The sequence below is a fragment of the Sebastes fasciatus genome, chromosome 2, assembly GCF_043250625.1.
Source record: "Sebastes fasciatus isolate fSebFas1 chromosome 2, fSebFas1.pri, whole genome shotgun sequence".
NCBI classification, from domain to species: domain Eukaryota; kingdom Metazoa; phylum Chordata; class Actinopteri; order Perciformes; family Sebastidae; genus Sebastes; species Sebastes fasciatus.
Window position 1 is genome coordinate 41,241,729 of NC_133796.1, and position 12,241 is coordinate 41,253,969.

A 12,241-nucleotide genomic window follows, 5' to 3' on the forward strand; every position below is an offset into this window, starting at 1 on the left:
AGCCGTTACTTTTCACCACTTTTCTCAAAAACTCTCGGTCCAAAAGACATCAGTCAAAGCGTAGACGGTCTAATGGATGTTCCCCGGAGAATGAGCACAAAAACAAGCTTTTCTGGATCTTAACAACAGAGGAGTTCTGCCTGGTGTGGCGCTGACGGGCAAAAAGTGTACGGAACACCGTACCAGAGCTCCGCAAGGACATTTTAGAAAATGCCACCAAATCCTACACATTGTCCCTTTAAAGGTCCCATATCGTGCTCAATTTCAGGTTCATACTTGTATTTTGCGTTTCTACTAGAACATGTTTACATGCTGTCATGTTAAAAAAAAACGTTATTTTCCTCATACTGTCTGCCTCAATATGCCTGTGTTTCCCCTCTGTCTTAAACGCTCTGTTTTAGCGCATTATGACGGAATTGCGACGGAATTGCGTTGCTAGGCAACAGCTTGGGTCCATGTGTACTTCCTGTCAGCTGATGACATTCACATCCACTGCAACCAGGAATAAACTGGGACACATTTAGAATGTTTACGTTTAAATCTGTGTAAAGGGTCTAAATATTGTATATTTGTGACATCACAAATGGACAGAAATCCTGACAGCTTGTTTCAAATGCAGAGTTTCTGAATACGGGCTGTGTGTATTTCCCTGTGGATTGAGTGTTTCGATACTTTCACATTATTTATATAGGACTGAAGCTGGCTTTATAATAAAAAAACATGAAAATCTCAAAATGCCGAAGTCACCTTTAAAGGTGACTTCGGCATTTTGAATGTTGTTTCTGTAGTGACATCATCCTGGCAGGTGATAACTGAGAATGTAACACGCTGAGAAAAAACATCAGAAGAACAGCAGATTTTGATACTTTTCCCCCATTTTATTTCTTTTTAAATAGAAAACCTCGCCCAGTGGGACAGAGTTGAAAGAACAAAAATTACAAAACAAAAGTCCAAGAAAATAAAAACACTATAATGACAACACAGTCATTCATCCTGTTACAACAGTCTTAAAATCAGCCATTCATGTTGTAAGAGGAACGTTAACCCGATGGAGTGCTACAACGTACAGTACCTGCCTATGCGCGACACAGGCAGGAGCAGGACAGCGAGGCCCATGAGGAAATGTTCTGCCCCTCAAACCTGGAACACAGGTCCAGACAATGTGGGCTTTCACATCACATCACAATGGAATCAGCACTGAAGCCACACCTCAGTAGACTGGGACCAGCCACACCACTTTTTATTTCAAAATAAAAGAAAGTCCTTTATAAAAAGGGGACAGCGATGTGTTACTTGAGCTGGTCGACCAGAGTGCTGCTCCCATTTATTTCAACCCACTGGGATTAAAGGCCAGACTGGTTCCCACTCCACCCATCACAAAGGCCTGGGATAGATAGAGCTTTTGTGTTTACTCTCCATTACACAGTCAGTTTCATGTTTGTGCCTGCAAAACACCAAAACGCACACGCACACACGCTCACACCCATACATACACCCACACCCGCACCCGCACCCGCACACGCACACACACACACACACACACACACACACACACACACACAGGCAATATGATACCTAAAGCAGACTGTGCAAAACTCTTTGGTGATAATGAGTTTAAGAAAAGGAAACATGAAAAAAGCACCATCCCATAACTGACATGGTCATACAGTCTTTCCAATATACACATTTCAAACAGTCAGAGAGTAGAAAATGGAGCCTGCAAATTCAATAAATTAGACAGCAAAAGATGAATTGCAGATATAAAAATCCAGCAGTTGGGTTCACAGAAAATTAATAATAAAGAAAAAACAGTGTTGGGTCATATTACCAAAACCATAAAAGCAGATGGAAATGAAAACCACTGTAAAAATGAAAGCGATGTAATGAAATGGCCCTCAGTAACTGAGATAGCTGTGATCTGAGTTCAGTTTGATGAAATGTTGTTGACAATCAGTCTTCTGTAAACATTCAAGAGTTCTGTTTGGAGCACTGCTGGTCTGAGAGGACATGGACACCAGTCGGTGTTCTGCACACAGGACACGTGGACTATTTAACGACCATGACGGTGTACTTCACTGAGGTACACGCTAACAACTCCTACCTGCCCTCCTCCCACCGTCCTGACAGATAACATGGAACAGGCTTAGAGGAGCGTCAAGCCCCTGAAGTAATCAGGCTCACAAAATATTCCATTGAACATGAATCAAAACATGTCCTTCCGTACTAGAACACAGACTGTCTCTATGAATTGTTCAACATGGCGTTTCTGTATATTTTTTCTTTAAAAAAAAAAAAGACATATTTTCAAAATATATCCATGTGAAGTCTTTCATTTCAGTAAAAAATAAATTAGGTAGTGAAAACACCACGCAGTGAGAAGTGAGCACAGACCGGGGTTCACTTTTCAGTTTATGACAAGTCTGCAGCCTGGCTTTTCTCACGCTGTCCTAACTGAACCGTTATTGCTGGCCGGTCTCCTGAAGCCGTGGTCGTTCTTCTCCAGCCAAAGCTCGGCCAGCTGCTGGGTGGAGCCGTGCGACGAGGCTTTGGAGCCCAGGCACATCTTATATTGCTTTGCCTCCAGGTTGGGGTCACATATGACGGGGTGGTGAACGTGCACTATCCCCGTGTCTGCGCTTCTGAACAACTTAATCCCTGACTGGACAAATTTATTAAAAAGGTCCACGTCCTCCAATCCCCACCCCTGTATAGAGGTGTCGAAGCCTCCGGCTCGGACCAAGTCTCCCTTGTAGACGCAGACGATCCCGAAGCCGTAGTTCCTCCACAGACCTGTCTTGGAGGTGAAGACGTAGTGGTTGTTGCTAGGGACCTTCCCAGCGTACACCACCTTGGGGTCGTACTGGCTGAAGATGATGGGGAAGTAGGTTTGCTCCCCCAAGGCTGTGTTGGTCCGACATCGCTTGAGGAAGTCGCTGGTGAAGAGCAGATCCACGTCACAGTAGAAGAGCAGTGAATTGTTAGAGAAGTGCAAGGAACCCACTTCCAAAGCCAGAGCCCTGGAGAAGGAGCCGGTGACGGGCTTTATCTCCATCTCGGCCCGGGGATACTTCATGTGATACTCCCTCATCAGCTCCACCTGCTTCACCCGCTCCGTGTTATTGTCTGTGCTGAAGAGCAGGATCAGCAGCTTGACGTTCTGGTTGGGGATCAGACAAACCCGTTCATAGTTGGTCATGAAGCGCACAAAGATGTCATAGCGTCCCGACAGGGGAACCAAGATGTTGACTTTCTTCTCTTTCGGTTCCCTCTGGTCCTGGCCAGAGGTGGCCAGCTTGAAGGGCACCAGCATCTTGAGGGAGTTGGACAGAAATGAGAGGGAGTCTGAATCCTTGTTGATGTGACTGGCCAGAGCTCTGGCATCCATCTCCCCCTCCTCTCTGAACTGGATCTGGCTGAAGGTCTGCTGCAGGTAGGCATGCCTCCTCACAGGGACTGTCATGGTCTTTCCTTTGTGCTTCTTGTACAGCAGCAGCAGATCCAGCACATACTCTGCCCCGTATAAGGGATTGACTCTCCGGTAGCCATACTGGATTTCTTTGAAGTCTATGACCCGACCCCGTGTCTTGGCGTTGGCGTTGATCATCTCCATCACTTGCATGATGATGTCATCCAGGGCTTGCCTCTGGGAGGAATCCATCCCGCGGCGGGGCGGCTGCCCTTCGGAAGATGAGAACAGGTACTTCCCTGTCAGGAACTCCCACTCCAGGACCTCCTCTCTCTGCCGCGGGTGGAAGCGCATGAACGAAGGCGGCATGCCGAGCTGGAGGTCCTCCCGGCTGGGCTCGTTCGCTCCGTAGCGCCCCATCTGTACGATCTCTCGGTGGAGCTGAATGGTTCGGTGGCGAAGGTCTGCGATCTTCCGGCTGAGCATGTAGCTGTGTAGGCGATACTGGTAAGGAGGGTTCTTGTTGGGGTGGAGAGTGATGGCTCGATGGATCTTGCTGTTGTGGAGATCTCGTATGTAGCCCTTCTTATTTGGTTCGTAGTTTTCATAGAAGAGCTGCTGCATCTGTGGAGACAGGATATGGATTGTGTTAGTGCCACTGAGGCCATGTACATTTGCAACACTGGATGTTATTACACATGCTCATTGAAATGGAAAATATCACTTCACATCACGCAGCTTACTGAATGACAGATGAAGGTATGACGATCAATTTTTGTTCCCAGCTGCACTCAGATCCATGATGTTGCCAGAACATGATGAGCACCTTGCTTTAAGTACCAGTCTGTTGAGCTACAGAGCTTCAATAAACGTTCCATACAGTGTGTCTACTGGATGTTGGCAGCCCACCCAAACAGTTTTGACCATACATTAAGAGAGTTCAGAGCAGAGGCCGGAGCGGAGAGAATGGAACCAACTTGAGGTCGTATTTAACTCAAGTCAACAACAACTATGCTCACTATCCATTAATACAACACAATCTGCCAGTAAGGAAGACAGAATGAGCAATTTATCAAACGCTTTTGAACAAGAAAAAGCAGAAATGCGTAGAATATAGTTGATGACTTGTCCCACGCGCGGTGTATAAAATGACTATCGACTACAAATTGTCATGTAATGTTTTTAAGCCACCGGCATGAGACTCGCTTTGGCATTTCCTTCTCTCCCGCCGGCTCCCTCTCAGACACACACACACACACACACACACACACACACACACACACACACACATACGTCACAGACTCCGCCTCCATCCAGAACGTTCTCCTGGGCGAGTGTGTGACGTATTCGGCCGGCGTGTTTTTGTTTATGGAGGGAAGCAGCGGAGAGAGAAAGAAAGCCTGGAGAAAGCGAAAGAACTGAAGCGGCAAAGCGAGTACGGTAGCGAGAACACGACCAAAGCAACCAGAACCAGCCCAGACGCAAATGACTCTGGCTTCCTCGCTTTCCAAAACAATCCCATATGACGAAAAAAGTGAAAAATGGAAAAGAAATCACGGCCGCTGTAAACTATGTTGCAACGCCGGTTAGCGTAGTTGAAAAGCCCAGATTCAAAAGACTCATTAAGACACTTGATCCAAAATATGAACTGCCTGGTCGTAATTTTTTTGCGGAGAAATCTCTTTCTGGAGTTCTACATTTTAGTGAGAGAAAAGTTGGCCAACCAGCTAACAGAGGTGACCCACTTCTCCACAACTACCGATCTGAACGTCCAGCTAACAGAGGTGACCCACTTCTCCACAACTACCGATCTGAACGTCCAGCTAAAAGAGGTGACCCACTTCTCCACATCTACCAATCTGAACATCCAGCTAACAGAGGTAACCCACTTCTCCACAACTACCGATCTGAACATCCAGCTAACAGAGGTGACCCACTTCTCCACAACTACCGATCTGAACGTCCAGCTAACAGAGGTGACCCACTTCTCCACATCTACCGATCTGAATGTCCAGCTAACAGAGGTGACCCACTTCTCCACATCTACCGATCTGAATGTCCAGCTAACAGAGGTGACCCACTTCTCCACAACTACCGATCTGAATGTCCAGCTAACAGAACCAAAGCTGTGAGCCTGAATAAATGGACCAGACTGCTTTGGCCACAGGCTGCACCTTGCGAATGCAAGTGGGATTTTTTTTTTTTATCATCAGCAATGTTATAACAGCTTACTGGTAAACATAACAATAAGTTACTTTACACTTATTACACGCCATTAAAAACTGTGTGTGTGTGTGTTTGTATTTATCAAAGTATATAAAGCATGTATTGCCAGATAACTATTTGGTTAAAGTGAATACTGTTGGATTCTGTTTTGTTAAATTGAACTTGTGATTTCTCCTTTTTTGCATGCCAGATTAAAATAGTTCCAACAGAATCCACTAATGAATATAAACAAGAAGGTTTTAATGCAGACATATACTGCAGGGACTACAAGAATCATCATAGTGGTGTAATTGTATATATCGTGTATCGCTATATTTTTAGGCAATATGATTTTTAGGCCATATCGCCCAGCCCTATATGTAGTCGATATACCTGTACCCTCTTCATCCACAGCCAGTATGTTTTACACAGTCAGACGGACAGCGGCGTTTTTAGGTTGAAAAAATAAGTAAGTGAGTGAGTGTTTACTGCATACCTGCTGGAGTTTTACAAACCTACTGTTCCTCAAATCGCAGGAGGCTAAAAGTGTAAACATTGGGACAGCTGCTTTGGAGCCGCTGGCAGAATCTCAACCATGGTCAAGAAGGCAAGGTTTGTGTATGTTGCCTTCCAATGAAGGGAGCATCAGAACGGCTGCAGCCTCTAGAAAGTCTAATTTGAGAGGACGGCTCTGGAATGCAGCCACAAGCCTGATCCCCAGGGAAAGGCCATACAGGGAATAAGACAGGACGGGCCTGAAAGCTATGGAAAATGATACCTGAAGCCGAATACGATCACAGGAACTGCCTGAGTAACTCTTTGCTTTTCCATGGCTTTAGCCTGCATTCCTCTGCACCTAAGAGAGGGCAGCCTGCCAATCAAAACACACTGTAACCTTGTCATTAATGGAAGTCTTGAGCCAAGCTGTGCCTTAAGAGGTGAAGGGTCAGCCTTTACATCTGAAACCAGGGCCATTGCATGTGCAACAACTAACAGAAATTCATGTGTAGTACTCTTTCAAACCAAAAGCACTGCCCGCAGTTTTATATCCGACACTCACAGTGCGATTAATCAGCATCATTTAAGCGATGATGTCTGGACGTTGGCAAGCATGCTGATCAACCATATTTATTCATCATTGCTCTTGATTATTGACTTGGCTTTTCATCTCTATAGGCTTTCAGATTTAGGTGGTTGCATTACAATTGAGGTATGGGTGCCATGCCATTGTTCTAATGACCATTATTCTGAAATAGTCCAAAAAGAATCCCATTGGACCGAAACCCAATTTATCTGTCAGCCCGTCCTGAAAACGAACGGCCATTGTTCTGAAAATACAAACTCTGTGCAACGAACAGAAGCACATGGTTAATTATTATGTGGAATGACATCACCGGACCGTCCCTGGTGCGATATTTTTCCTACCATGGCAAAGGCATGACCTGGCCTACTCTAATTGGCCCTACCGACTTCACTGATATTGAATCTCACTCCTAACTAAATTGAAAAGGCGGCAGCCCTGGTTAAAATGACAAACATCGCCGGCAGCAGGTCGTATTAACTGTTACTAATAGGGATGCTAATTTTGAAAAAATGTCTTAACCGATAACCGACCCTCGTTAACCGATGATTAAAAGTTAACTGACAAGATTTTTGCCTCGTACCAGCTGTAGGAGCACAACAGATATTGGTTGACGGGAGTCCCCAGTTCACCGTCCGGGAGCGTTAACTTAGCAGCTACGATGCTGCGTGTAGTGTCGCGGACATGCAGACACTTTCCCAGTAAAAGTCTCCACCGCACATTTAGTTTAGTTTAGCAGGTTGTCAACTGTGTGTCTGCCCGGTGGAACAATACTTTGTCTGCCCGGCATAACTTTAGCGAGTGGCCAACAGTGTGTGTATTTGTGCTACGTTAGCAGCTCTAGCATTGCCGGAGGCTTCATGCTCGCCGCCGCACACGTAGTCTGAGTAACTTTAGTGAGTGTCCAACAGACCGTGTGTGTGTGTTGGTGGTGAGTGTGAGGTTGTTGGTGGCGTTCTAGTTGTGAACGTAGGTGTAGCAGTGTGTGTACAGTTTATTTGTCGGTGAATAAATGCTACGAAACTACAACTCCTCCGCTCCGCTCAAGCGAGCCGGAGACCGGAGCCGACTTCCTGTATCCTGCAGCTCCGGCTCCGCCTCTTAAGGTGGGCTGTTATGGTGGACCAGCTTTTCTCCTTAATGTGACGAGCCGCTCCTCTGAGCCGCTCAGCTTTTGAGTTCATTATTAACATTTCTTTTAACCGTTTTAACCGATAGCGTTAATCGGTTAAAATGCTTAATGTCTGTTAACAGTTAAACGGTTAATTATGGACATCCGTAGTTACTAATAATGTTAATTCTGTGAGTAAGTTAATGGCAGGCCAAAAAAAAAATTACCTTAATATCATTTGAAGATTTTAAGCTTAGCAGCTTCATAGTTAAGAACAAGGACCTAGAGTATTTGGATTCATGTGTCAGATGTATCAACATTCTGTATATTTATTTAAGTATCGGATTGGACTCTGTATTAAAAAATATTAAAAGGACTCGGACCTAGATCAGGGCCAAAAAAACTTGATCAGGACATCCCTACGATTCATCCATGCAGTTGTCATGAATAAATATTGAAAATGTAGGGGGGAGCCTGCCGCATTGTGTTTTCTAGTTTATTAAACTGATACTGTGTATAAGAGATAATTATCGAGAGAAAATACATAAATAATTTGATTTAAAAATAAGATAATAAATGTGACCAGGACGCTCAGCTGTGAGACAGACGATGTTAAATTGCCATCAGAGTAACATAAAGGGGTGCATGTCTGAAAGGGTCATTCTTACACTTCTGGTAATAATAAGCTTCCAGTTAACTGCCCCATGCTTTTCTCTGCATTCGTTTTATTGGGACAAACTGAATAGTTTCCCTCCCCACAGTATTTTTCCAGGCTAGATCAGTTGTTGGCTCAGACTGTATCCAGCAGGGTAACACCAGTGGTCATCAGCTGACAGCCAATTGGTCAGGATGTTTATGGCTATCTCCTGTGGCTACACCATCATTAGCACTCTTCCTAATTACCTGACCTCAACTTCTGACTCCTTAGTGCGATTTTTTCACAGTCATTAACCTCACAACATCCCTGCCCCAACTAGAATGATTCTCTAACAAAGGCAATGGTAAGTCAGAAGGTACTGCTGGGAGCTGAAGCCTTGTATGCTTCATTTCAAACACACATGTTGTTGTGTTTCAAATGAAGCACACAAGGCTTCAGCTCTGTGAGCTGATGATAAGCGGAATAGCAGCTCTAAGATCTTTACCCCAATACTGAACTCATTTTAAATAAACACTGTTAACACATCATATTAGACCCAAAATTATTTGTGATTTACAATAAATCCTTAAGCCTCGGACACACCAGGAACGTCAGGAGCGTGTGGCGGCTGCGTGATTCACGCGTCGGGAGTTCACACCAGTTGCATTTCAGCTGCGTGTCTGCTGCGTTTCTGCTGCTGCAGCTGCTGCTGTCAGCTCTTTCTTTCTACATAGAGTTTGCGTTTTAATTGCAATTTAATTTCATTATAAATATCATTTATATTTATTTTAGACAGAGAAAGGTTAAGAAACGTGTGGTAATCTGTAAATAATAGTAGTAATCCACAATTTAAACTCCGTACTATATTCATTCATGGAGCTCTCCAAGTCACTGCATGTTCTACAACACTGTCCGACACATATTTCAGAATAAAAGCCTCGTGTTAACAAATGAAGGAATTCTGTCTACAGAAAAAACGCTTGGGGGCTTTTTTTTTTTTAAATGAAAGCAGGAAGTGTTGATTTAAAAAGAAGTCTTTTTTTCATCTCAGTAACATATTCTACAGATAGACATCGAAACTGTAGTAATCTTACTGGTATGATGTCAATATACAGTCAATAAATCACCTTCACTGTCCGTGACATATTCTACAGATGTCTAGACATGTAAACTGTAGTAATGTAGCTGATATGATGTTAATATACAGTCAATAGATCACTTTCACTGTCTGTTGTTGCTGTGAACCGCGTGGCACGCGTCAAAAATAGGCAAGATCTGACTGCCTACTTTTTCACCACACTCATCCACAGAACCCTCGCCAGAAGCTCGTAAAATGGCCATTAACCGATAAGATAGCAAGATTTATATGCAAAGACATGTGGCCGATTGGAAGAAGGTTTTCAGGATACTGACAGAACTGGAGCCACCATATAAAATGCTTAGTCACACCACAATCTCAAGACACAAATGTATGGACTGTAAAAGGGTAGACACTCTAGGACCACCAACAAATGGACATTGTGTGCATCACGCTATATGCGGTGGGTTCAAATTAGAAGTTCGGAAGAAGTCCATGTTAGTGTACTATCAGACACTGCAGACCTATGTATGTTTTCAGTTTCATCGTACAGTTCGAGTCAACACAAACAAGGCGGAGCAAGAGAAACAGTATTATCAAACCAACAACACAGTGAATGAGGATAAAGTTATCTGAAGTGAAGGGAGATACCAAACCAATGAACACAGATCAAGGCCATGAGAAGGGTCTGTGCTTTGATTACATTGGTGAAATGAAACCATTATCCCGACCCTATCCCGTTCAGACCCTAAATAAACATACTGCTACACGCCATGCCACAGAAATCCAGCCTGGCAGCCCTTAAAGGGGAACTTCTGTGTTTTTCAACCTGGACCATATTTTCCCATGTTTCTGTGTCTGACTGACTAATAGAGACAATCATTTCTGAAACTGGTCCATTATTGAGGGAGAGCGCTGTAGACGACAGTTGCTCACAGGCTGCAATGTAATCCTATTGGGGCAAGCTGGCACCTTAATTTAGGTCCACTGAAAGTGCTTGTTTTTAACATGACAGGCTTTGATTGTTATTATAAGTGTCTGACATTATGGAAAGATCAAGGAGAAGTCTCGATCTGAAATCTCGCGATGTGACGTGTTGCCGGAAGAACCGTATCTATTTGAGCCAGAGTATAGGGATATTCAGATTTCACAACGAGACTTCTCCTTGAGCGGGACTCAGACACAATAACAAACAGACCGGATGAAGCGAAATGTAAAGAAAAAGGTTTTATTTCTCTGTAGGGTCCTTTCCATATTGTTGCCAGACACTTAGAATAACAATCTGAGCCTGTCTTACAATACTGAACCAATTTCAAAAACGGTTGCCCCATTAACTTAGACACAACAACAACAACAACTTAGACACAAAAACATGGGAAAATAGGATCCAGATTGAAAAATACCAAAGTTATCCTTTAAGACTCACTCAGGACATCCAGCTGGAGGAAAAGTTTACTACTACACCAGAGACCAACTCGGTTTACTATTAAACACATTAAAAGACAGGAAAGGTGATCTCCGATTGGTAATGGTTCCTTAATCGATACAAATACCAGTAAAATTCCACAATTCTCGATACCCAATTCCAACACCACGGTAAAACACAAAACAATAAATCCCATGTACTTCACCATGCACTCCTTTATTACCGTTTGCATACTTTTTTTTTTTACAAATGTATTAATCCCTGATGATCCACCACAAGTTTCTCACCAAAAACTACATTTTACAAGATTCCATTTGAACACATCATGATAACATTAAAATTGACCTTCACCCAATAACATCCGTATGTTAGCTTTTAGATCCGTCGTTTAGCCAAGCAGCACTGTGCTACAGATTCATAATGTAGCATTATCAGGTACATGTTCTATCATCCACGGGACCTACAATACCACTGCCAATGAAACAATGAACCCATTTGTACTTCTGAAATCCTTGACACGTAGAATAACTCCTAAAAACTGCTCAACACCATTAGTATTATTAGTAAAACTTGTTTTATTAGCAAAAATCTTCTAGGTGGAAACAATGAAACAGTAAACTTGGTCAAATCTGAAACTTCTATAGCACTAAATTACAGTGTTATGTCTTAAAGGGACTGTTTGTAAGAATCAGAATGTCTTGTTAACAGCGACACCTGTGGCCGTTAAGTCAACGAAAGTCAGCGTCCTGTTGCTCGCGCTACATAGACATGAACGAGCATCGCTCAAAACAGTGATGAGACACACGTCAGCTAAAAGCACAATATCACTCTATATTTCAGCTGCTTGGCAGTAATGTTAGCTGACCAGACGAAGGTCTCTCCATGAATCAATGCTGATCCTAGCGTTGGCTTTTCCTGCCTCAGCCTCCCGACCGCGGCCGGAGGGAACAGGGGAGACACCGGAGTTTTGGTCGGAGACGATAACGTTTCTCTCTGCGGAGCCCCGTCACTTCACAAGACACGGGAAACCTCTGTTGGTCTGGAGGAGCTGCAGCAGTTATTTCTGCACAAACGTCCACTAGATATTCTCAGAGCTAAACTAACTCTTCTGCAGTGTGTAGTGTGCGCTCATGCACGTGAGAGCGGAGCGAAACGACGAGAACGAGCGCGGTGTGTGAGTGAAGGCAGGCAGGCAGAGGAGCAGAGTACAGCAGAGACTCCGGTCCTGGAGACCAAAGCTATTGTCTCCCCCGCGTCCTCCGATCGCGGCCAACACTGTTTAACAGACGGGCTTCAC

At 44.0% G+C, this 12,241-nt stretch overlaps 1 protein-coding gene across 1 annotated transcript in view; it reads right to left on the reverse strand.

Annotated features, from left to right (window-relative positions):
- Positions 1 to 857: 857 nt before the first annotated feature.
- chsy1 (chondroitin sulfate synthase 1) overlaps positions 858 to 12,241 on the reverse strand; it is a 69,730-nt gene continuing 58,346 nt past the window's right edge. The window contains exon 3 of the mRNA XM_074624581.1: positions 858 to 4,030. Coding sequence (XP_074480682.1) covers positions 2,438 to 4,030 — 1,593 coding nt within the window. The 3' untranslated portion in view covers positions 858 to 2,437. The remainder of the gene's footprint in view (positions 4,031 to 12,241) is intronic.